The following is a 24588-nucleotide window of genomic DNA, read 5'->3' as shown; positions in this document are numbered from 1 at the left end:
TGCGGTCGTTGAGTTGTGTATTGGACGACGGGTAGTTTTGATATATGGGTGTATTTGTGCCGTATCGCTTTTGCGGCGCTCGGTTCTTAGCATGTTTGGCTACCTTACTCCTGTTGAGTTTCGCATTTTATCTTCCAGGGCGCGATTTTTGGTGGTGGTGTTATTGGGTGCATCGATATGCCGCTCAGCTTTTCCATGGCAGCAGGAAATCATGTACAGGAGTTTTGGATTCATAGGCAGTCGTTGTCTTGCAATTGTTTCTTGAGACGGCGTGGTATAATATACGCAACGTTGCGTTGTGCGTGGAGATGGTTGCAGGCAAGTCGGCTGCTTGGTTGCTTTGAGCCATGTAGATGCATATGGACGTCTGGTAGAGCATGTAGACGGACCTCGGACAATGGATCAGTAGCCAATTTTGTCGTTTCTCGCCCTACACGAGATTCTTACGAGAACTCACCCATAATGAGGAGGCTGCGATACTGTTCTACATATAGAGTATGTGCACACTTGCTTTCGCGATGATCAGACCCGTGTTACGTCAGCCCAAAACCAAAGTACCTCGGCAAGTCCCTCCACATCCGCACCCTCATCCCAGCCCATCTCTAGTCATGCCATCCGCGATCTCCCTGCCCCAGAAACCGGCAATCGAGTCAACCCATCTATTACGCCGACGCCCGTTGTCATCACCGCGCGGATGCCTTGCCCAAAACAGAAAGCGGCACAAGTTTTTCTCGTAACGGAACTTGACCCAAGCTTTCCGCAAGCATCCACAGCGAAGAGACTAGGACGTCAAGCATTAACCCCACCGCTAAATCCCACCGATCGTCACCCACTATGCACCGCCTGGGCAACGGCCGTGGCGCTCATCGGGCATAACTTCCCCGCCTGCGTCATCCGAGTTGTACGCATTGCGCTGCGCCCTAGCGACCTTTTGACGAGCGTGCATGCCGCGATATTGGTGGAATCGGTGGTTTGCGGTTTTTTTTGGAGATGCTGGGGAGACTAGTATGGCTACGGCTACTCATCCGGCGAACCTTGTCCATTGTTGCGTGACTTGGTTACTCATCCGGTTGAAATCGCACGGCTTGAGCACCGCCCGACATAACATGGGGGGTAAACTGGGGAAAAATTTAGTGGGGAACAAAAGGAAATGCGCTCGGAACGTGATGGCACGAGATGGTGTCATTGATTTGTCCCGACAGGAACCAGGTCAAGATCCCGGTCGGCTAGCATGCAAACTATGGGAAGCTTCGGGGGCTGGGGGAAATTTGTTTATATTGCTTGCTTCCCCGCGGATTTGCTCAGCTTTACAAGCAACTTGGCCTTTGGTTCCGCAGACTGGTCAACATGAAGAGCTTTTTGAGGCTTGGTAGCGCGGTTGCGCTTGGGTGTTTTGCTGTTGAGAGTGCGGCTAGGGCTGTGGGATACTCGCCTAAGGAATGGATCAAGCCGTACAAGAGAGAGGCTTTACAAGACATCGTGAGTGGCAGAATCCAACTATCAATTGGAAATCGGCTGTTGTTAACAATGACTCTAGGTCACCTGGGACGAGGACTCGCTCTTCGTACATGGAGAACGCATCTTCCTGTACTCTGGCGAGGTCCACCCTTACAGACTACCAGTACCTGATCTCTATGCCGACCTTTTCCAGAAGATCAAGGCTCTTGGTTACAACGGCGTTTCCTTCTACGTTGACTGGGCTCTGCTTGAGGGCAAGCCTGGTGTTTACCGCGAAGAAGGTGTCTTTGAGCTCCAGCCTTTCTTCGACGCTGCACAGGAGGCTGGTATCTATCTCATCGCTAGACCGGGCCCTTATATCAACGCTGAAGTATCTGGCGGAGGTTTCCCCGGATGGATCCAGAGGATCAACGGCACGCTGAGAACGCGCGCTCCTGATTTCCTAGAAGCGACCGACAACTACATGAAGAACGTACTAGCTACGATCAAGCCTGCACAAATCACCGAGGGTGGCCCTATCATCCTTGTACAGCCAGAGAACGAGTACACGCAAGCTACTTCAGCCATCAAACCTTTCCCGGATCCGGTCTACATGCAATATGTTGAAGACCAGATTCGCGATGCCGGCATCGTTGTACCTCTGATCAGCAACGACGCCTCCCCCAAGGGATACAACGCACCCGGTCAACCTGCAGCTGTTGACATCTATGGCCACGACGGCTATCCCCTTGGATTTGACTGCGCTAACCCCAACACTTGGCCTGATCGCAACCTGCCAACAAACTGGCGTCAGCTTCACGAGCAGCAAAGCCCTACTACCCCGTACTCTATTGTTGAGTTCCAGTCCGGCAGCTTCGACCCGTGGGGTGGACCAGGTTTCGACAAGTGCGGTATTCTGGTCGGCGCAGAGTTCAATCGTGTCTTCTACAAGCAGCTGTACAGCTTTGGTGTCACAATCTTGAACTTGTACATGACCTACGGTGGTACCAACTGGGGTAACCTTGGTCACCCTGGTGGCTACACCAGCTACGATTATGCCGCGCCGATCAAGGAAGACCGTCAAGTCGACCGCGAGAAGTATTCTGAGCTCAAACTCCAGGCCAACTTTCTCAAGGTGAGCCCTGCGTATCTCACTGCTGCGCGCGGTAATACTTCGAATTCCACCTGGACAACCAGCACCGATCTGAGCGTTACTCCTGCGACTAACGAGAAGACTACATTCTACTTTTTGAGGCACTCCAAGTATAACTCGTTGGAATCTACGACCTACAAGCTTCACGTTTCGACCTCTGTCTTCGGAAATATCACCGTACCTCAGATGAACGGCACCTCTCTTACATTGAATGGCCGCGATTCCAAGGTCCATGTCAGCGACTACGACATCGGTGGTACCACTCTTGTTTACTCTACTGCTGAAGTTTTCACTTGGCACAAATATGATGACAAGACAGTTCTCGTCGTTTACGGCGGACCAGGAGAGACCCACGAACTAGCTATCGATGTCACCGGGCTGGAAGTTGTCGAAGGCGATGTCGCGAGCACTACTGCTCATGGTGCCACAATCCTGAACTTCAAGGCTGATGGTACCAGAAAGGTCGCAAAGGTTGGAGCTGATAGCCCCATCTACGTCTACATGCTTGATCGTGGCGAGGCCTTCAACTACTGGGCCATCGATCAAGCACCCCATGACTCTTCTAACCCTGTCATTGTCAAGGCAGGCTACCTGATGCGCACTGCGAAGGTCACTGGCAACACCATCGCCCTTGTTGGTGATCTCAACGCTACAACGACTGTTGAGGTTATTGGTGGAGTTTCGTCTGGAGTGTCCAAGTTGACTTTTAACGACAAGGACATTGAAGTTACCACTTCTGAACAAGGAACTCTATCCGCAGACATTGAGTTTGTTAAACCTGATGTCAGCATCCCCAAACTCAGCGAACTGGAATGGAAGTATGTCGACTCGCTACCTGAGATCCAACCCGGATACGACGACAGCGAGTGGACTACAGCCAATCTGAAGAAGACGTACAACTCTCTGCGTCCCTTGACTACACCTGTGTCGCTTTACAGCTCCGATTACGGCTACCACACAGGAACTCTGCTCTTCCGCGGTACTTTCACCGCATCCGGAAACGAATCAACCTTTTACCTTTCCACGCAAGGCGGTTCTGCATTCGGTTCCTCTGCGTGGATCGGCGACCAGTTCCTCGGCTCATGGCGTGGTTACGACGCAGCCATGAACGGCAACACCACTTTCACCCTGCCCAATCTGACAAAGGGAAAGACATACACCATCACGGTCGTCGTCGACAACCAAGGCCTAGACGAAAACTGGACCATCGGAACCGAAACCATGAAGAACCCGCGTGGTATCTTGGATTACAAGCTGTCTGGCCACAACGCCTCCGACATCGCCTGGAAACTCACTGGTAACCTCGGCGGAGAAGACTACCGCGATATTTCTCGTGGTCCCCTCAACGAAGGCGGCCTGTACGTTGAACGCCAGGGTCTGCATCTCCCCGGTGCGCTTGCTGCCACAGACGCTAAATGGCAAGCTTCTGCCGGCCCAGTCGCCGACGGTATCTCTGCGCCAGGTATTGGTTTCTTTGCCACTGAATTCGATCTCAATATGCCAGCTGGCTACGATATCCCACTCAGTTTCACATTCACCAATGGCACTTCTTCCGGCAATTCTTCGTCAGGTTCCGGTGTCCCTGCGTACCGTGTGCAGCTCTATGTTAATGGCTGGCAGTACGGCAAGTATGTTAGTAATGTGGGGCCGCAGGTCAAGTTCCCGGTTACAGAGGGTATCTTGAACTATCACGGGACTAATTACTTGGGTGTGAGTCTTTGGGGTCTGGATGGGGGGAGTACAAAGGTGGATGGGTTGGAGTTGGAGGTTGATGCGGAGATTTGGAGTGGGATGAAGAGTGTGAAGACTGTGGTGGGGAGTGGGTATGAGAAGAGGGAGGGTGCTTATTGATTGGAGGATACGTGCGGATAGTGTGTAGATACTATGTAACGAACTCGTCACTGTTCAAAAATTTGCGCTACCCGGTGTTGAAAATTGCAGCTTAATCTTGTAAAAGAAATTTGGAAGCCCCCAAACGATCAGACGGAAGTAGAGCACCCCAATTGTCACCCCAAATATCACCTCAAAAAGATCAAATTGAAGGAAAGAAACTCTGAACATACTGCATATGTAGGTAATAATAATTGGGGGTGTGAATGACTGCAGGTATATACCTCTGTTAGACCAAAAGGACTAGATTACTTAGTTGTGTTAAGTGTATTAATCAGATAACTCTGCTCAGGTAAACCTCCTAAGCCTATAGACTATATACTTCGGATTTAATCACGTAATAGATTAGTTACGTGATCACTTAATCGTTCACCTTCATTTGAGCCTCTGCTCACTCCGACAACCTCTCATCTCATCTCATCTCCTTGGGAGGATCCGAATGGCGTTTAGGTGGACATGAAATGGGGTTTTTCTTCTTTTTCCAGTTTTGTTTGTTTCTCTTCCTTACACGCACTCACTTCGACTTGCTAGCGCGGTCTTGGCGCAGGCCCTGATAAACGCGCCCCCGCCCACAACAATCACTTTGCTTCTTACAATACTCACTCCCCACCTATCCTACGCATTTGCATGATTCTTTGAGTACCACCCAGAGATCAGAGCAAGAATCCGCGATAACACCATGGCAGTCACGTGAGTCGTATCCATACACGAATCTCGATGATCTTATACTAACAGTCAAAGTGACAGAGACACCAGTGGCGGGACTTCGTTCTTCGACTTGTCCGGAGGTAGGTGTATCATTGATTGCAGCTCCCAGTCCTCGCAAGCTGACTCGAGACCACAGAGTTGCGCAACATCATCTACGAGCACTTTATCGACCTGAGGCCGTCAGCGAGAGACGCCGCCAACCTAGCTTGCACCCACAAGCAAGTTCACTCCGAGTTCGGAACTCTGTTTTCACTTCGGGGTGAGATCAAACTCAAAGTTGAAGATCTCTTCAAATTTGTATATTCCTTCTTTGTTCGCTACAACAATTCGGCACTGAAGGATATTCCTTTCGAAATCAAAGGCATGATAGACTGGGAGCAACCTCAATCAGTCGACTTACTCCCCGTTATTTCAATCATGCGTCAATATCCTCTACTCAAGGTCGCATTGCTTGAGTGGTATGACGGCTTTCAGCTGGAGAACCGCCTCATGTTCTCTTATGCCTATGTTGACTTCGCCGAATCTTTCTTGACAAGTATGGAGGCCCAGCATTTTGACAAGTTGATTTCCGTCAATTTCATCTTGGAAAAGAGATGGGCAGGCCTGTGGGTTGGTCGATCTTACAATAAGCTTCTCGTGGTCTTGAAAAAGGGAGTTCCCAAACGGATTGTCCAGAATTGGGCGCCTTCTTGCTGCGGACATAGCTATGTCATGGTTCGCAGGGAAGACCATCTGGATACCGAGTATTCCGAGTTGGACAGTGACGATGGTTTGGACAGGGACGAAGATTCGGACAGTGGCGAACATGAATTAAAGGATGAACAAGGCGAAAGTGGATCCAAGGGTCAAGAAGGCGAGTAACGGTTCCAGAGTGCCAGCTATGAACGGGAACATTGATCAGAGGCTGGAAAAGCGAGAGCCTTACCATGTACTAGAAGGACTTTTTCCTTTTGGGTACCAATTTCAGCATCGGATCAATTGATGGCATACTATCGCCGTTTGAGGCTGGGTTGAAAATTGAATACAGGTTCAAATTTTACTACGCTTCGGCTGAAGTTCTCATGCCATTGCCTTGCAAGCACCGAGAAGTCTTGAAATATTTTCGTTGTTCACAAGCCATAATAATCTCATTCTACACTCATTGGCCTCCAGTGCTTAGGCTGATGCGAGATGAACGGAGGTATAAGTGTAAAAGATAGATGTGGTGGCTGACGCGGCCCTAAAATGTGTAGTTACAAGCATTTTTGCTCAAGAAGAAGCCCTCTCCACTCACTTTAACAGCAAACACTCGTGGCCTTCTATCATGTTCGAGAACCAGGTTCCGAGCTCGGCGATAAAGCAAAGAGCTCACAGCGCGCCACGCATCACCGCTCATCCGATCACACTGCATGCTGCACGGTGCCTCTAGACAACGCCCATCCCAGCAGCTGTCGTAAACTAGCGGGTATTGTTGCAGCCACGCTAAGGAGAAGCCTGGTTATCATTTTGTTCCGGAAAGGTTCCGGTTCGTCTGTCAATTATTGGAACACCAAGCTGCTGGCCATAGCTTGTTGGCGTACAGTCAGCCCAACCCGCACTACCGACACGATAAAGATATGTGTCGACGAAGAGCAACATGCGCGGAGCCAGCTGCGTTTCAGAATTCAGCTCCAAGCCGCCGCATGTTCGGAACCAAGCATGCACACCACCGCGTGAGCGCAGCTGACATCAGCATCCCCTCACTCCTCACCACGTGAAATCCAGCTCCCCGCCCTTCTCTCCTCTCCCCCAAGTCGGCCATGCACCAAACACACACACGCCCAGACCCTCGCGCATAAACAAGCACCCACGACACAGTGACGACGGAGCGCTGCAAGTGTGGAGAAAGGGCATGGCATGGCATGGGAGAAAGCGAAGCGAAAAGCCAGCAATTGATTTAGGTTCAACGTCACAGGCACGCGTGAGGTGGACCAATGAGTACCCTAGCGCAGCGGCCGCTAAACCCCCGGGCCCCACAGACGCAGGCCGTGCTAACCGGATGCAGGGCTAGGCACGTGGACGGTCGGGACCACGGGGTACGCGGTTTGACGTCGCGCGCTGCGGATAGGCGTGGCTCTAGAAACCTTGGGATGGGCTTATAAAAAGGATCACCTGTGCCCGGGGCGTGTGATGCATATTGGTGCTAAACATTGGGGCTCTTGGGCTTCGCAATTCTCGTGGTTTTTACTGTCGTTGAAAGTCGACGTGTTTGTTGAGATTCATGAATTAGCTTTCTTTATTGTATCAATCCAACGTCATTCTTCTAGTTTCCGCGGACCCTGCGTTTGCGTGGTACACCGACCTTTCTTGCGGGGGTACCTCCTCTTTCTTCTGGGGCCACGGAGCTATTGTTCCTTGCGTATCTCTTTTGTCAAAGCAGTTACTGTTACGCATAAGAGGGATTGTTAAGAACCTCAGTACTGGTTTTCCTCTTTACCTCAAACTTTCTCCAAATTACTTCCCCGTTCACCACAGTCACCTGGCCATCCGCAATGCTCGACACAAACAACCTTACAACAGCAGACCTCCCCTCCACCTTCCAACAACCCACCATCCCCCCACCTCAACCAAGCATGTTCACAGAAACACATCTGCACATGCTCATCGCAACCCTGACCCTCACCCTCCCCATCATAACAGCCTTCTACATCCACGCCGACTACTGCGCCTTCCTGTCCCTCGGCCCCGGCGGCACCCCAGCAACACCCCTAGGCTACCTAAAAATCAAACTTCTCTCGCTAATCTGCCTCCGCGACCCCCTCCGCCCCATCGCCATACCCCCACACTTCCGGCCACAAAAAGGATATTTCGCAGACGCCGACGCCCTGCCACCGAGAAAAGGAAGCAAGCCACTGATCCGCGGTATCGCGCCGCAGCGCCAGCAAACGCAAAAGAGTGGCGAGGCCATCTACAGCTGTCTGGTCAGCAAGATCAAGGAACTTGCAGCGGACCCGCGGAACCGGTTGCTGGAACGCACGAGCTGCTTTGAGAAGCATAGTTCGGGGTTGTTTACGAGCGTGCCGATTACGAGGACGTGTGGAGGAGAGATTTGTCATGCGCATCCGAGTGATGGGTCGATGCATATGACGTTGCATCCTGCAGATGCGAATCTCGTGATTGAGAAGGGGTGGGGGGAGAGACATCCGTTGGCGAGGGGGGGCTGGTGTAGGAAGTTTGTTCCGAGGGAGTTTATGCTGGTGTATGCGCCGAGGGATGAGGACGAGGTGGAGATTGTTGCTAGGATTGTTGCGGCGGGAATTTGGTGGGTCAGTGGTGTGGATGTCAATGGGGATGAGGAGGGGCCTAGGAGGAGGAGTGCGGATGTTGCGGCGTTTGGGAAGGCGATGGAGGGGAACGGGTGTTGGGCTTGCAGGGTGAATGACTGTGGAGAGAGATCGGATGAGAAGCTGACGGGCGATGCGTGAGAGACGGGGAGCGAAGGGAGGATCCAAGAGAAGAAATTGTAAGCGGTTGCTTGATGTTGCTCGTTCAAGCATGGCGTTTGGGATTTTGGTCTTTCGGCACATACAGTATACGGGATCTGGGCTGGGTGTTTGACAATGTACGATAAAACAACGGTAGTCGACACACAGTCTTCTTTGGTATCGACTCCTAATCGCTTCGTGATGGTGTGCACGCTCAACAAGCAACCCGAATGCGCATTGCCTGTGTATCATACCTCCAATCTTCCCTTGGGCCTCGTCAACCCATATCCGCCCTCTCTGTCCATACACGTCTACTGTTTTCCCCCTTGCCTAACCCAAGCTTCATATTCCTTCTTCTTGCCTATGACATCCCAGAAACCCCTCCTGCCTTCGCCCTTGCCACCAATGCCCCCATCTAGCCCCAGGAACGCATAAGGATCGCCTTCGCTCAAAATCTCTTCACCCTCTCTTGTGTATTGTCCCTCGCCGTGTCGTCCTTGTCTCGAAATCTGGCCCGCCCATTGTGCGCATTGAATCGGCTTCAGCGGCGCAAAAGACATGACGATGCCGAGAGAAAGAAGGAAGATGGAGGCGAGGAGTTCGAGCGAGATGTCGAGCGGGAGGGGTGTTGAGGCAAACGTTGCCGTGTGTTCGTGGGTGGAGTAGACGCTGGTGGGGGTCAGTTGCTGTCATGGCGCATGTAGTGATATTCATCGTCCTCTCTATTTGAGCATGGTCCGATGTGGGCTAGATATGTACGTACGCATGTGTGAGGAAGAGCGCGCCGATGCTGTTGAGCGCCGTTCCCAAGATGGCCATTGCGACGTTGGGCGGGGTGCACGAGGCCGATCGATGTGTGGAGTATTCGACGATGACAACGGATGGCTCGGACTTTGTTCGTGGAAGATTTCGTGACCTGCGCGTTGACAATGGAGGTGGGAAGCGAGTGCGTTGGTGCAGGTCGGCGTTGGTGGTGCGCAGCCGTGAGCTTCACTTTCGCTTGGCGCCTCTGCCCCCTCGTCGATCCTCGAGGTCCGCGACTCCAAGTGTCATCATCAACTCCAACTATCTCGCCTCAGCCATGCCAAATTCTCATCCAAAACGCGACGTTATCTTATGAACTCTCATTTAGGAGAACTCAATTGTATTCGTTTGCGCCTGTGGCTTCTATCGCTGGATTTTTCTATAGCTTGTAGCAGCGGTTTCCCGCTGACCAAAGTCACACACAATCAACCATTCCCCAAAGCTCAAATCCAATGATTGTCGTGATACAGCAGGCCTGCCAGAAGACCGAAAAGCGTCTCTACACTCTCTCGCAGTTTCCCGCAGTTTCGTTGCCCAAGGAGCGGCAGCAGCAACCCGCAGAGCGTGCGCCCCGCCATCAGTTCTAATCCTTTCAGCAGATGATTTCCCAGCTAGATTCACTTCTCCGCCAGCTGATTTTATAGTATCCTTGCATCCGCTCTAACATCCTTATCTGCTGTTTCTGCATCACCGAGACGGGAGGAAGACGCGTAGTGAGACTCCCGCTCTTCAAGGCCCAACATCCTAGATGATCACAGGACAAATCGTACGGAAGATCATAGGCTTACATGCGGTGTGGGTACAACAGCACGGACGGAATCATACAGGAAAGCATAAGCCGGCACTACAGCTGGCGCGACGACAACAGCAAAGCTGTGGGGAAAAGGTCCTGCTCAAGAGCTGAATTTCTCATCTAACGAATGGCAGTCAATCGACAGACTACTTGTCGTTGCAAAATCTATAACAGCTCCTCAACACACATGCTCCGACTGATCTCAAACCACCGCACTAGCTCCCATATCAAAACAAAGTCCTACTCCCGTCTTCAAGCAGAATCCGTCAGACCGCTCGGCCCTTTCAAGTAAAGGTCAACAGTCATCTGATAGCTATTATCGTGCACCGCCTTCTGCACAGTCATAGCCGACTTTTGTGCCGGGATGCTCGCCAGCACAGCCTCCGACCAGCTTTTCGTGGCAAACATACTGTAGTTCATGGCAGCGCCTTCGGTGTGTCCAGCACCATGCGAGACGACTGCAAAATGTTTGTCTACGGCGGCGCCCAGCATCGCGCTAGTAATGCTCATGTACTATTGGACAGTGGCGTTTCGTAAGCTACGTCCCAGTGTTTCCGAAGATAGACGTATTCCTTGACTTACCTCAGCATAAGCATCCGCGATCTGGGACTGCTCTTCTTCCGTGTACACCGCACGCTTGGCCGTCGGGGAGTTGTTCAAGTCTTGGGCCAACAGTGCTTGGTTGGCGATCGCATCGAGAGCCGAAACTGTCACACGCCGGTCGGACGCATCGTTGTTGACGGCGACGATGTCGCGGTGAAGGATGTAGGCAATCCTTGTCAAATCCGCGATCCTAGTGACTTGCGTAGCCAGGTCGGTCGAGGTGCTGTTCGTTTCTGCGGCCGTGGCGAGTAGCGCCATTGCTGCGGTGATGAAGAGTTTGCCAAACATGATGTTCAGGGAAGTATGAGATGGTATCTGGGTCCCGGAGTGGTCTTGGAGTTACGGAAAGCTTGTTGAATGATCTGACCAGCGAATACGGCTTCGCTGCTCCCTTTATAGCTACGTCGCTGGCCACCGCGAACCGGCGACTCGATCCCCATGGCTTATGGATGATGCAACAGAACAGAAACCACGACGACCTGTGACTACCAGCAAGGTAGCATATCAGGCAAAAAGAGCTTCCCTGGCCGATTTAGCATGTTGTATGCAGCTACAAAGATTGTGCAGAGAGGACTATAGTTCGATACTCGGGGTCAATGCTCCATGCTGTCAGCAACGTCACTACCAGCGAAAGCGATGATAGATCCTGGCTTCTACTGGCCATACACGCACCTTGTATATGGATCGATGGTGTGACGGTATCCACGTCGATGGTAGATCCTGACCGTGCCGGGCCTTTGGTCACGGACGAGAAGACCTTCTGGGGTTACACAGTGCGTAAGTTCATGGTATGCGACATGCTGCGTGCTGCAGAGCCCGGGTTCTAGACGAAATCGGTAGGTTTCTTGGTTCTTAAGGCCTCCAACGGTGAGATGGATCGATCAACCACCATCGCCAAGGGATCTTACCGCCCGGACATGCTTAAATACCGAAGCATTGCAGCGGCGTTGCTTATCTGGACGTACTGGCAGGGTGTGTGGGCCACAGAGCAGGGGATCGATAAATATCGCATACTCTAAGAGGATAGCGTGGCCGCTTGCAACCAGCATCGTTTGCTAGCGGCTCGGACAACATGGATGAACCTCAATTATCTTTGGTAATCCAACCTTTGACCTGTGTTCCTCATCACGATTATACAACGCGAAATCGCGTCTTGTGCATTACATCGGGTTGCAGAGTTTCAGTTAGTCCGCAATTGTGTTGACTTTCTTGAATGTATCCAAATCGTCGATCAAGGACTTAGGCTAATGTCACTCGATCGCCCGGCAGGGCCCATATGCAGGTCGGGCCCGGGAGTCCCGCTCTTGCAAGCTAGATTCTTTGTTCTTGTGAATGGCGACATTCTAAAGCGCTACGCCAATTACGGCAGGAGGTATGCGGCATGGTTTTGACAATCTTGCGCCACAATCGGCGCTGTTGGTGATGTCGGGCCCCGCAACGTTCTGTCCTGAACGTAACAAAGATTGAGCCAACCTCTTCCATCAGAAGATAGCTCGTACCAGTGTTACATAGCAATGATGACAGCCCACATCTCCATCCACCCCGCCACCCTCTCCGACATCCCCACCCTCGCAGCAATCCGCACAGAAGCCGCAGAGACCTCGTTGCTAACCCATTTCCAATTCAGCCCATACCACAGCCTGGCCACGGAAAAAGAGACGCATACACTCGTCACCCGACTCTCTGCACGCTTTACCGAACCTGATGGACAAAAGTTCCATCTGATCAAAGCTGTCGACGCACAGAGCGAAGAAACGGTGGGATGGGGGCTAGTGAAGTGGGAGGACGGGAGCTGGGTCAATGCTGCTGCGCCGTCTGGAGCTCATGCAGTCGCTTCTGAGGAGGAGGTAGGACCTACTCACCCAGGAACTTTTGGGCGATACTGGTCGAGGAATGTGATTGCGAAATGGCGTGGGATTACGGGTGGGAAGCCTCATGTCAGTAAGTAGTTTTTTTCCTAGCTTGAGTGCATTCTACATGCAGACTGATGTGGTACACTCTGAATTAGCAATCGGAGCAATGAACGTCAAAATTGCATGGCAAGGAAAGGGCATCGGGAGAATGATGGTAGATTACATGTACCGTGAGTACGAGCTAGAGAAGGAACTGGTAATTGTACAAACCACCGCTTCAGCTGAGAAATTCTACGAGAAGATGGGCTGGGAGACTGTGGATAGTACTGATATCGATCTGAGTGAGTGGGCCGGAAAAGGATTGGGATATGGGCTGCTGAGATGTCCGCAGATGGTTAGGTACCCCCAGGGAAATTGACGGGATCTTGACATAATGGTATCATGTGCTTTAAGTAACGCAATATCCGTGCTTATCGTTTTCTTTGTTGTATGATTCATGTATCCAATTACTACCTATGGCAAAACTCCTCAGGCGATAGTCAGACCTGATAAGCGACATCACTTTTTTTGTTGCCTTAAGCACTTGCTCAAGAAATCAAGTGTCGAGTTCAAGCAAATCCATTAGAGGCAACTAGCCCTCAAATTCCAGTAGCAGTAAGCGGGCATGTATACCCAAAGATGACTCAGCAACGACGATCCACAAGGCTGGCCAAGAGCTTGTTTGACCGCCATTTATAGGGCCGACTCGCCTGCAAAACATGCCAAAGAGTATGCAGCATGGTGGGATCAACCCACTCCCCCTTATCGAGTGTGTGGAATTGCCTTGGGTCTCCTAGAGAAGGCCTGATTTGTATGGCAATAGTTATCAGGCTGTGTTTGAGGGAACAGCTATGTTGTTGTATAGCTTTAGATTTGTTTCACTAGAGCCTGCTTTGTCTGGGTTACCACTGTATCGTGGTTCTTGACGTGGAACTGTGTTTCGTACAGTACAGCCCCCTCCCCCCGATCGGACTGCCTGGTGGAAGATCTGGCCTTGGCACGCGTCAGGTCTACTATAGTAATCGCGTCGGCCCCACAATTAATAGTCGCGGACGATCAAGATGGCGCACGGTACGTGTTCGGCGTCGTTGTGGTGCTGTGCGCCGATCGGATGACGTTGGAAAGCTAGCACCAAGAGATTCCGGCTCATCTGTTAGAGAACCTTGGACATGCACTGTGTCCTAAGAAAATCAACCTTTATTGAAGAACCCAAAAACTTTACTATACATATCAAGCCAGTCTTCGTTCATAGCGATGCCAGTTCTACAGGACAGTGTCTTAGGCGCCGAGATGCACCTGCAACATGAAGTTCTTGCTCCTTGACCCCTCTCCTACAAATCGCTGAGACTATTCAAAATCGACATCCGGAAACACTTGGCCCTGAGCACTGGCCGTCTACCATTTGGGGGCAGTAATAAAGCAATACATTGGTCTGTATAACAAAGTTAGACTACGACACATGTCTTGATAGAAGTAACATACATCAAGTCGACAACTACGCGGTGAGCACCCGCTGCAGCAGATGGTTGATTGGTAGGTCGTAGTATCGGGGTTAAAACCAAGTCCACCGTCAGGTGAACAGTTTTGTGCAAACACACTTTTGCCAAACATGGCAAGAATTATAAGGGAAATAGCCGCTCTCATTTCGAATATGGGGGAGAATAGTACAATTTTCGATGGGTATGGTGATTTGCGAGGTAGACAACAAGGCAAGGCTGCACCTGTGGAGGTATATATACTCGACGAAAGTGATCATCGCCAATGCCTCGTAGTCACTGAATACTGACCTTGAATTGTTCGGCCACTTGGGTGTACTAGACACGGGCTTGACAGTAAGCCTCCTACAAAATCTCGGTGACTTTCGGTGTACGCGGGCCGAATAGCTTTTGAGATACTAGAACTCGATTAGTGCGTTAAGGTCTATCCATGCGCAACAAAACAAAAACAATATGATATGCTATGGTATCAGACGACTGTATGGAAGAACTTGTAAAAGTTGCGGGATGGGATCGAACGAGCTTTCTACAAGGCTGAGAGTCTGCAAAAGATTTCCATGCCACTAAAGTCGGTCCGAGGAGAATGTCTCGGCATAGCCCACACAAGGACCGCATTGACATCCTCGGCGACGCAGATGATCATCTCTTCCCATTCACAGGAGTAGGCACTGCACTCTCCCTGATCGGCGCATATGTCCTTACAGGCAAGTTTTCTCGATATGGTGGTGACGTGGCTGCTGCCCTTGGAAGCATATAAAAAGACCATGAGACAGTCTATGTAGGAACGCCAGACGCTTGTACCCTACGCGGAGGGTAGGGGCATTGAATGGCGGGTTCAGTGCTTTGGGTGATGAGCAGTTTAAGGGTCGATAGAGTGACGGGATAGCTTGCGGGATTTTATGAGAGATGAAAAAGAATAGGTGGGAGTTGCCTGAGTATACGGAGTCGAACCTGGAGGCTCCGAACATGGAATTGGGTCGCAGTACTGGCGGTGCCGGTAACTGTTTTGTATATATTGAGTGCCCCGTTAACCAGTACCGTTGCGGATCAAAATCTGCTTGCTGGTGCTATCGAGTACGATGCTCCAAACTCACTGAGTTTGGAAAAAGTTACGTGCAGTGGTGTATGCCTAGATGATATGAGACGCTGTTTGTATTCAGACTCGATTGGACCTGGAATACAACACAAATGTACCTTGCGATGGCATAGCGCTAGAATCTTTGTGGGAGCTTTCCACTTTTAGTAGATCTCTCTATCGAGTTTGGCTGGCATCGCGACGTCTTGAGACGCACTAAGATATCAGTCTTTGACAGCAGTCTGGCCTCGCTCCTCAGTGCCGAATCGTCATTCTCAGGGTCTGCAAACCAGAGCTCTAGCAAGACAAATTGTGCTTTGGTGGAAAATAAAAGGAAGAGTTGACCAGCGTGTCTCAGGTGCTGTGCGTTCAGACTACAAATGAGCTTCGTGAGGCGTTTCTACAGTCCAGACAGGATGACATCAGTCGAGCAGTAAGGTTACAAGTGTGTGCGTTACAAATGACAGGAGGCTGACTCCGCCGATGTGGAATTTGGGAAGGTAGAGCGATGACGAGCTGGTGCGGGACATGTGAGGACGAATTAAGGTTAAGTGGGGGTAATGGTGAAAGATGCACAGTCGTGGTTCATTTGCGGACCACCGAGACGTGGACCGTGCGTCAAGTGAGCTTTCCCGACTTTGGATGATCGCGAACCACTTGTCCGACATTCAACCATGGCCGAATACTGGAAATCGACGGCAAGTGAGACCAACACACACAAACGTATCACGCGCTAACTCTATCGCAGCCAAAATACTGGTGCAAGTTTTGCTCCGTGTTTGTAAAGGACACCAAGTTCGAGCGCGCGCAGCACGAAGCGACCGGCCGCCACCAAGGCAACATCCAGCGTAGTCTAAAGGGACTGCATCGCGAACAAGAAAACGAGAAGCGCAATCAGGCGCGCGCGCAAGCAGAGGTCGCACGTCTGAATGGCCTTGTGCCCTCCTCATCCTCGACCCCTTCCGTCGCGACCGGCATAGGCGGCAAACCGACATTCAAGAAGGAACCCGAGAAGAAAGCCACAGTAGAGGACAGGAAGCGACAATGGGAACAGCTGGCAGCTATGGGTGTGGCGCTCCCCGCGGCTGCAAGAGGCGATTTGGCTGTGGCGGGCGAATGGAAGACTGTCAAGGAAGAAGTGGTGGGAGAAGTCACCGAGGATGGAGAGTTCAAGGCAACATCGCTGAACAAGGGTGTGCGGAAGCGACAACTGGATGAAGATGAGGAGGAGCAAAAGGCTGCCGGAGAGCTCATCACGAAAAGGAAAGGCTGGGGACACACGTTTAAGAGCTTTCCGGGCAGCAAGGGTGGCGATGATGATATCGAGAGCTTGCTAGGGAAGAAGAAACCGCAGCCAGAGGTCAAGAAGGAAGAACAAGAGGATGGAGTGAAAGCTGAAGTTGAAGAAGAGAACGAGGCCAAGACCCTGCAGGATATACCCACGGCCGAGGAGGCGGAAGCAAAGGCTGCTGAGGTTGTTGTAAAAAAGGATGAGGATGCGCCAGCTGCACCAGCGGTAGTGTTCAAGAAGAGGAAGAAGGCGAAATGAACAAAATAATCGCCCATGCAATCACAAGCTATGCGGTACCAATCGATCACGCTGCTATCGACCTCGCCCACATACCATGGATTCCAGCCCCGAAGTAGATGTTTGTCGAAGGAATCTGCTTGTAACGAACTCAAGCGAGCATTGTATGGGTTTTGGCGACAAGCACCAGGACATGCGTACATTAGAGCATCGGCGTCATCTACGCAATTGCCCGCTAGATGAATACCTGGGCCATGAATCTGAGCAGGACGCGTTGAGTAGCATTTCGCATTTAGTAGTATACCACAATAGTTCCGGATGCGGGTGTCTTTGTAAAAAGCAACCAATAGGGAAGCGGAATAACCAACCAGCTTGGAAAAGAACCTTGGCATTTTCTGTCTGCGAGAAAATCAGGGAAAGCGAGACGAAAGAAGACCGAATCATGGTGTTAGCACAAATGCATGATACAATTCTCCAACTACTCTGATCCATGACCCCCCACAGCCTCGGGCGGCTCGTTTAACGTCCACCTTCTGATCGGCGCATGCACCTAAACCTTAAACCCCTGCCCAAACGTCTGCCAAGTAGCGTCAACCGCGAGATCGCGTCGCCAACACCAGACAACTGTCGCGATTCACCAAAACGTGCGCCCCAACTACCCACCCACGACTGCTTCCGCCAGCTTTTTCTACCCTACTTTCATGGTCGCGTAATAGCATGATTCAACTGCTAGCGGTATCTACGCGACCATGCATCTCATTAAACCACAGTGGTTAACACACCCGGGTTCGTGCATCTCCGCGCACACATGTGTTATTGGTGTGTCGCAATGTTGCTAACACAAATTTGCCACAGGGGAACAGAAGGACTTTGAAGTATACAGCTGCCACGTTTCGCCTGATGGATCGCGCCTGGCCACGGCCGCCGGAGGTTCGTCCACCCACCCTGGCGTTTCCCCTGCGCGATGCGCTGCTCGCGAGAATACTGTTGACACTCATCATCTGTAGATGGCTATGTACGCATCTGGTCTACCGAGGCTATTCTCAATTCAAACGACCCCTCGTATACGAAACCGAAGCAGCTCGCAGCTGTGAGCCATCATTCGGGCACCATCCACGCGGTCCGCTTCTCGTCCAACGGCAAATACCTGGCTTCTGGCGCAGATGACAAGATAGTATGCGTGTACATGCTCGACAAGAATGCGGCCCCGACGCGTCCGACATTTGGTGGGTAAAGGCAAGGCACGCATAGTGAACATGGGCTGATAGAGTTGCAGGATCCAACGAACCCCCGCCCGTCGAGAATTGGCGCGTCACTCGCCGCCTCATAGGACACGAAAACGATGTGCAGGATCTGGGCTGGTCATTTGACTCGTCAATATTGGTATCGGTGGGGTTGGACTCGAAGGTGGTAGTCTGGTCTGGGCACTCCTTCGAGAAGTTGAAGACACTGTCGAACCACCAGAGTCACGTCAAGGGCATAACATTTGATCCAGCCAACAAATACTTTGCCACTGCTAGCGACGACCGCACCATCAAGGTCTACCGATTCAACTCTCCGCCGCCAAACGCCTCGCAGCAAGACCAGGTCAACAACTTCGTCCTGGACCATACTATTACCGCGCCCTTCCAGACATCTCCGCTTACTACATACTTCCGCCGTTGCTCATGGTCGCCCGACGGCGCACACATTGCCGCTGCGAACGCTACAAACGGGCCCGTCAGCTCTGTCGCTATTCTTGCACGTGGATCGTGGGATGGAGATATCAGTCTAGTCGGCCACGAAGGCCCTGTTGAAGTAACCTCGTTTTCGCCACGATTGTTTTACCGGGACCCACCGCGACCAGAAAAGGACGGATCCATCAACCAGCCGACCGTTACGATTGTCGCCTGCGCCGGACAAGACAAGTGCTTGAGTGTATGGAACACAAGCTTTCCCAGGCCGTTTATGATCTCGCAAGAGCTGGCAGGGAAGTCGATTTCTGACTTATCGTGGGCACCAAACGGAGAGACGCTATACGCTACCAGTTTAGACGGCAGCATATTGACACTCGTATTTGCGCCTGGAGAACTAGGCTATCCGGCAACGCTGGCGGAGAACGAAAAGACGCTTGCCAAGTTTGGCGCTGGCAGAAGAGTTGGCATCATCGAGGGTACAGACGCGCTACTTTTGGAAGAGAGCAGCAAGAGTGGAGAGCTAAAGGGCGTTCAAGGCAGGATGGGTGCACTCATGGGCGACGCCGGAGGTGCAGTCCAACCACCAACCATCCCCAACGGAACCAACGGCGCCACTACGACAAACCTCACAAATGGGTCGAGCGCTGCTGCACTACCGCAGGCCCCTACGGAGCCAGCTCCAGATGCAAGAGTCGAGAAGCTCAAGCAAAGGGTGACTATTAATAAGGATGGCAAGAAGCGGATAGCACCTATGCTCATGTCATCTTCGTCTGGTGTTGGCGAATCATCCTTGCCCCAGACCCAGCTCCTCTCTGCAACAGCCACGTCAGGCGGCCGGAATGATAATCCCCACAACATTCTCGATCTGTCGAAGCCATACGACGGGTTTCCAAAAGGCGGACTTGCAACCATGTTGATTGGAAACAAGAGGAAGTTTGCTGAAATCGAAGGCGATGAAGACAGACAAGTGGAGCGGAGATTGGCTGGTTCAGTCAAACCTGGAGGTGCAGCAATCGTACTCAACAGCGAGAAGGGTCTGATTCCTCCAGCTGCTGCACCGTCAAAGACGAACGAACTGATAGAGCCTCCTTCAGTCCTCAGGCCGGCCATTGTCAATCCTCACATGGCCCTTGCTCAGGTACGATTGGCCGTGCCAAAAGTCAGGAGTGTCATTGTGCGAACTATGGACGGCAGCGAGCCACTGCAGAGCGGCGTTGATGCCAACACAGGAAAGGCAGAAATACCAGATACTGTCATTCTAGAAGCGCGCAACGCGAGCGGACCATCACGGACGGGCCGTCCACAGGACCACGATCCAACAAGACTGACGTGCACCAGCAAGGGACAGTCACTCTGGCAGGATTTCCTGCCAAAAGCCGTACTCCTAGTCACGGGCAACACGAACCTCTTCGCAGCAGCATGCGAAGACGGCTCAGTATACGCGTGGACGCCCGCTGGTCGCCGAACCCTCAACGCCATGGTCCTAGAAGCACAACCCGTAATCATGGACTGCCGAGGCTGGTGGCTAATGTGCATAACAGCGGTCGGCATGGTCTACATCTGGAACCTGAAAACAATGTCCGCGCCACACCCACCCATCTCCCTCGCCCCCATCCTCGACATCGCAGCCTACGCCCAAGGCCCCCACCTCACGCGCTCTCCTGGCATCGTCTTCGCACGCCTAAATTCCGCAGGCCGCATCACAGTAGCCATGTCCAACGGCGAAGGCTACGCATACAACCCGGACATGTACATTTGGCAACGCCTCTCAGAACCCTGGTGGGGCGTAACAAGTCAATACTGGAATTCGACCGACTCCTCCGTCGGCAACATCCGCTCCTCCAAGGACAAGAGCACACAGAAAGAAAAGGACGACCAGGTCTCTCTCGAGAACATCTCAGCGGGCATTATCCCCGCACTCGAGCGCAACACGACGAACCAATCTCTACTCCAGGGCCGCGCCTTCCACCTCCAGCGCCTCATCAAGATTCTCGTTTCGGCAGAGGGCTACGAGACGTTTGAGAGCTCGGCGTCGGTCGCGCATCTCGAGAACAGGGTTGCGGCTGCGCGGACTCTGGGTGCGAGAGAGGAGTTTAAGATTTATCTGACCATGTACGTTAAGCGGCTTGGGGCGGAGGGCCTCAAGGGTAAGATTGAAGAGTTGTTGCGGAGCCTCACGGGTAGTCTTGTTGCTGAGGATGAGGAGGGAAATAATGATGAGGAAGAGGAGGACGGCGCGGTGAAGGAGCCGGAGGAGATTTGTGGGTGGAAGAGGGAGGAGTTGCTCAAGGAGGCTGTGTTGATTCTTGGTAAGTTTCTTTTCTTGCTAATGTTGTCTTGGATGATGTTATGGGGCTTGGTTGCTAACGTGGTATGCAGGGAAACATCGCGACCTCCAGCGTATCACAGTGCCGTATGCGCGTCTGCTTGGTATCGTGACCGAGGGTCAGCGTGGCGACGATCAGGCTATGATTACGGATATGTAACATTACTCTTCTACTTGTTGTTCCTCTTCTTGTTCTTCTTGATTGTACTAACAGCATCGCCGCGGCTGGTATAAAGACCAGGCAGTGGGGTTTGGCCGTATCTGGAGTCACTTGGCGTTCTTGATGGAGACGATTGTGGGAGGTTGTGGGAGGCAGCGAATATCCATATAATTGTAGACAGTGCTGGCACGGAGAGAACGCGTCCGTCTATGAGCGATTGAGATTGAGATTGTTACTTCCAGTATACCAGGTCTGTTGATGCTCTGTATGCGTCATGCACAGATATTCGGCATTGCTACCAAGCGTCTAAGTCGTACTGCACACCTCAACGTATAGCTCAGCTACAGAAGGCACCTTCTTTTCGCTCCACGTCTTCCCCGCCCCCTTCCCAACGTCTCTCGCAAACAGAAAATCTAATCGGAGCCCAGTCTCTTCACTGACGTCGGCCGTTGCACTCGCACTCCATAACCTCGTTCGTTGTACCGGCCAACCTCTTCCATCCACTTCTTTCTCTTCAATCTCCACGATGCGCTCGGCTACTATGCGATACAGACCCGGATCCCAGAGGCCTTCACGGGGAAGGTCGCGAGAGAGAAGCGCAATAGCAGCGCGACGGGTGGACGGGTGGCGGCAGCGGAGAGCGACGTAGTACAAGGCCGGGACGAGACACGTGTCGAATGTGAAGTTGGCGGCGGCGCCGGAAGGCCTCGAGTGCTCTTGAGAGCGGCCGGCAACGTTCGTAGTGTTATTGATGAGCACGTCAGCGTGGTATACGACGGCCTTGAAACTATCGAGATGCGCATCAAACGACATTTGACTGGCATCGTGCACACACGCCGAAGCAGTATACGTGGTATAATAACCGATTTTTAACGTACTAACCGCGAGTCTGTCTTCTTCAGAGACAGGCGTAGAGCTTTTTTCGAAGGCGAGTAGAGCTCTCAACCACGTCTGGTGGCAAGCCAGAACATGGGTTTGACGCTCTACATCTGATGGCGATGGTGCAAGGCCTTGGAACAGCCTGATGGCGAAATCACGCGCAAGAATAATCGATGCGTCTCTCATCTCGCAGTACGCGAAGCGTGCCTCGCGGAGATTGTTAAAGGTTTCCAGATGCAAGTGCGTCGGCAGTGTAGACTCGAGGAAAGCGAATTCCATGTCCACATCTACACCGTGTAGTAGCGCGGATATGAGGCCCTGTGTGAAGATTGGGACAAGAGTTTTCTCAATCATCTCCAACGGTCCACTGATGCCATTGTGCATCATTGCGGCACGCGACTCGCGAGAGAGGTTGCCAACACCATGTCTTCTCCGCAGCTCGGAGACAATGTAAAGCCCGTTTCGCATATGCAGCAGGGCGTTTTGCTTATCGGCTCGTAGAAACTCGATGCAGGCGAAGAGCACACAAGTCACCAACCCCGTTTCTGGTGCGTACGATGCTTCGTTCATGCGGGCTACGAGACATCTGATGGCTTTGTTGTAGTGTAGCACAAATTGGCGACTGCTCTCTACGTCTTTCGTTGATGTATAATGACGCGCGTGTCCTGGCCTACCGTGTTGCGTTTGATTCTGATGAGCCAGGGCTATCAAGGCATTGCGGACAGAGAGCTCCGCTCGTGCCATTTGGAGGACTAGGCCACACCAAAAGTCGCCATCGAACCTGCGGGATAGCATTGGTCCGATGTGGTAGTAGTAAAACTCCAAATACTGTACATTTACATTGCCGGAGAATGCCGAAACCGGGTGTTGGGGCACTTTTAATGGATCCAGCGCATAGCTAATGATCTGAGTTTGGTATCTGTGCTTCAGTTGGCTGTATCCATCGCATTTGCGACTAGTACTGGTGCATCTACTCAGGTAAGCATGGCAGTCTGCCAGCCTGCGTGTGGGTGAGCTTGCCTGCTTACTTTAGGCAATGGGGCCGGCTTTCGTCACATTTCACGCGTCGTTTTCTGGCGTTGGTTGGCAAAGTCATCGTCGTGTAGTGGCGAATCCATCATCTTACTTGCACGTCTTGCATCCGGTCTTTACTTTGGGATTGTATCTCCGAGGATGTTGGGTCGCACCCGCGAGAGTATTCGACAGCATAGCAGCCGCACACGATACGACAGACGACCGCTGTCATCTGGCGGCAGTCAGATATCTGAATATGATGGAAGTGAGTTCTGTGATGGTCACAGCGCGTTGGTGTTGATGACACGGAGATAAAAGGCTCCACAAATCCAGCAGGGCGTCGTGTTCGCCGCAAAGACCCCCGGCGCCCTTGACCTTCCTTGCACGGATGAAACCCCACAACAGCATGCTTCACAGTTAATACAGGAATGGATTCTCATCGCAAAAGGCTTCTAGGCGAACGATCTTTCAAGGCTGCGATGTGCCAAAGCAAAGAAGGCATGATGCCGCCCCCGTGAACCCGCATAGCCTAGCGGGTCTCATTGTGGGGTAGTTGTCTCCAACACGGCCATACCCCTCTCGACCCTGCAAAAGCCATGACGGTATCGCACGCCCTACGAAGAGCCACTCTGTCAAAGTCACTCAAGCCACCGTCTCAATCACTCCTCAAACGTCCTGAAATCACTCCATTTCACAACAACCAATCACCTTTCCGCCCGCGAAACATGAACACCCTCCAAGAAGCAAGCCGGGTATACAAGGCCTTCCAGAAAGGCGGACCGACATTCGGAGGATGGCAGGTAAGCCCTCTCAATGATGATACAAAACTTGATGTAAAGAGTTTAACACCGTTCCAGATGCTACCAGGCACAAATCATGCTCGGGCCATCGCCCGTTCAGGCGTAGACTGGATATGTGTCGACACAGAGCACGGCAATATCAACGACAGCGAGATGCACGAAGCCGTCACCGCCATAGCACACGCAGGCGTAAGTCCTCTTGTTCGCATCGCAGCCAACGAACCGTGGATGGTAAAGCGTACGTAATTTCCGTGCCTACACACACGTCAACCACCCCTCACGCATCTTCACGTGACGGACTGACGATTACCACAGGCGCTCTTGACAGCGGCGCCCACGGCATCATAGTGCCCTTGATCTACACAGTCGACGACGCCAAGAAACTCGTCTCTTCCGCCAAATTCCCGCCACAAGGAACCCGCGGTTTCGGCTCCCCGCTCCCTACGCAATGTTTCTCGAATGAACCGCTGACGTACTACCTCCAACACGCAAATGCTACACTCCTCACCATTGTGCAAATAGAAACCGCATCTGCACTTGCTTTTTGCCGCGAGATTGCCGCTTTGCCCGGCGTGGACTGTTTGCTGATTGGGCCGTTTGATCTCGGTAATAATATTGGGCATCCTATCCTGACTGCGACAATGGACAAGGAGTTGGAGGAGGCGATTGAGAGCATTAAAGAGGCAGCGCATGCCGAGGGGAAGAAAGTGGCCATGTACTGTAACTCCGGGGAGGATGCGAGGAGGTATGCGGAGAGGGGATTTGATATGGTTAGTATACTGACCGACCAGATTGGGATTACGGGTGCGTTTCAGAGGAGTTTGGGCGTTGCCAGTGGGAGGGTTGATGGGAGTGGGGAGACGAGGGTCAAAGGGTACGATGGGAAGTAGAAGGGGGCGAGAGAGTTTAGG

The 24588-nt window shown here is 52.2% G+C and overlaps 7 protein-coding genes across 7 annotated transcripts; 5 read left to right on the top strand and 2 right to left on the bottom strand.

Annotated features, from left to right (window-relative positions):
- Positions 1–615: 615 nt before the first annotated feature.
- ACET3X_009947 (uncharacterized protein) lies at positions 616–4441 on the top strand (the record flags this gene model as incomplete). The annotated part of the gene is made up of 2 exons (XM_069456118.1): positions 616–1479; positions 1538–4441. Exons 1-2 carry the CDS (start codon positions 1348–1350, stop codon positions 4439–4441), a joined length of 3036 nt encoding a protein of 1011 aa, XP_069302780.1. The 5' UTR covers positions 616–1347.
- Positions 4442–5159: 718 nt separating this feature from the next.
- Positions 5160–6049, top strand: ACET3X_009946 (uncharacterized protein; the record flags this gene model as incomplete). The annotated part of the gene is made up of 3 exons (XM_069456117.1): positions 5160–5170; positions 5222–5268; positions 5325–6049. The coding sequence occupies 3 exons, from the start codon at positions 5160–5162 to the stop codon at positions 6047–6049; spliced, it is 783 nt and encodes a 260-aa protein (XP_069302779.1).
- Positions 6050–8942: 2893 nt separating this feature from the next.
- Positions 8943–9450, bottom strand: ACET3X_009945 (uncharacterized protein; the record flags this gene model as incomplete). The annotated part of the gene is made up of 2 exons (XM_069456116.1): positions 8943–9300; positions 9395–9450. 2 exons carry the CDS (start codon positions 9448–9450, stop codon positions 8943–8945), a joined length of 414 nt encoding a protein of 137 aa, XP_069302778.1.
- A 910-nt stretch (positions 9451–10360) lies between these two features.
- On the bottom strand, positions 10361–11941 carry ACET3X_009944 (uncharacterized protein). The gene is made up of 3 exons (XM_069456115.1): positions 11504–11941; positions 10811–11430; positions 10361–10741 (listed from the first exon to the last, which is right to left on the bottom strand). Exons 2-3 carry the CDS (start codon positions 11117–11119, stop codon positions 10481–10483), a joined length of 570 nt encoding a protein of 189 aa, XP_069302777.1. The 5' UTR covers positions 11120–11430; positions 11504–11941; the 3' UTR covers positions 10361–10480.
- Positions 11942–15959: 4018 nt separating this feature from the next.
- ACET3X_009943 (uncharacterized protein) lies at positions 15960–17256 on the top strand. The gene is made up of 2 exons (XM_069456114.1): positions 15960–15992; positions 16043–17256. Exons 1-2 carry the CDS (start codon positions 15969–15971, stop codon positions 16841–16843), a joined length of 825 nt encoding a protein of 274 aa, XP_069302776.1. The 5' UTR covers positions 15960–15968; the 3' UTR covers positions 16844–17256.
- A 193-nt stretch (positions 17257–17449) lies between these two features.
- On the top strand, positions 17450–21175 carry ACET3X_009942 (uncharacterized protein). Its single transcript, XM_069456113.1, has 5 exons — positions 17450–17608; positions 17678–17752; positions 17830–18048; positions 18099–20807; positions 20878–21175. The coding sequence occupies exons 1-5, from the start codon at positions 17572–17574 to the stop codon at positions 20982–20984; spliced, it is 3147 nt and encodes a 1048-aa protein (XP_069302775.1). The 5' UTR covers positions 17450–17571; the 3' UTR covers positions 20985–21175.
- A 2304-nt stretch (positions 21176–23479) lies between these two features.
- On the top strand, positions 23480–24588 carry ACET3X_009941 (uncharacterized protein). The gene is made up of 3 exons (XM_069456112.1): positions 23480–23677; positions 23735–23915; positions 23993–24588. Exons 1-3 carry the CDS (start codon positions 23603–23605, stop codon positions 24565–24567), a joined length of 831 nt encoding a protein of 276 aa, XP_069302774.1. The 5' UTR covers positions 23480–23602; the 3' UTR covers positions 24568–24588.

The sequence above is a fragment of the Alternaria dauci genome, chromosome 10 (assembly GCF_042100115.1).
Source record: "Alternaria dauci strain A2016 chromosome 10, whole genome shotgun sequence".
In the NCBI taxonomy this organism is placed as follows: domain Eukaryota; kingdom Fungi; phylum Ascomycota; class Dothideomycetes; order Pleosporales; family Pleosporaceae; genus Alternaria; species Alternaria dauci.
Note: the sequence above shows the minus strand (reverse complement) of the source record. Positions and strands in the feature narration are given on the sequence as shown.

What these genes read in the sequence shown, in the direction of transcription:
- ACET3X_009943 (XM_069456114.1), top strand. Translation starts at nt 15,969, where the DNA reads ATGGCCGAATACTGGAAATCGACG. An exon ending in CCGAATACTGGAAATCGACG is followed by an intron (nt 15,993 to 16,042) that starts GCAAGTGAGACC and finishes ACTCTATCGCAG; the next exon opens with CCAAAATACTGGTGCAAGTT.
- ACET3X_009941 (XM_069456112.1), top strand. Translation starts at nt 23,603, where the DNA reads ATGAACACCCTCCAAGAAGCAAGCCGGGTATACAAGGCCTTCCAGAAA. An exon ending in CGACATTCGGAGGATGGCAG is followed by an intron (nt 23,678 to 23,734) that starts GTAAGCCCTCTC and finishes ACACCGTTCCAG; the next exon opens with ATGCTACCAGGCACAAATCA. An exon ending in CGAACCGTGGATGGTAAAGC is followed by an intron (nt 23,916 to 23,992) that starts GTACGTAATTTC and finishes CGATTACCACAG; the next exon opens with GCGCTCTTGACAGCGGCGCC.
- ACET3X_009942 (XM_069456113.1), top strand. Translation starts at nt 17,572, where the DNA reads ATGCATCTCATTAAACCACAGTGGTTAACACACCCGG. An exon ending in CCTGGCCACGGCCGCCGGAG is followed by an intron (nt 17,753 to 17,829) that starts GTTCGTCCACCC and finishes CATCATCTGTAG; the next exon opens with ATGGCTATGTACGCATCTGG. An exon ending in CCCGACGCGTCCGACATTTG is followed by an intron (nt 18,049 to 18,098) that starts GTGGGTAAAGGC and finishes ATAGAGTTGCAG; the next exon opens with GATCCAACGAACCCCCGCCC.
- ACET3X_009944 (XM_069456115.1), bottom strand. Translation starts at nt 11,119, where the DNA reads ATGTTTGGCAAACTCTTCATCACCGCAGCAATGGCGCTACTCGCCACG. An exon ending in TCGCGGATGCTTATGCTGAG is followed by an intron (nt 10,742 to 10,810) that starts GTAAGTCAAGGA and finishes ACTGTCCAATAG; the next exon opens with TACATGAGCATTACTAGCGC.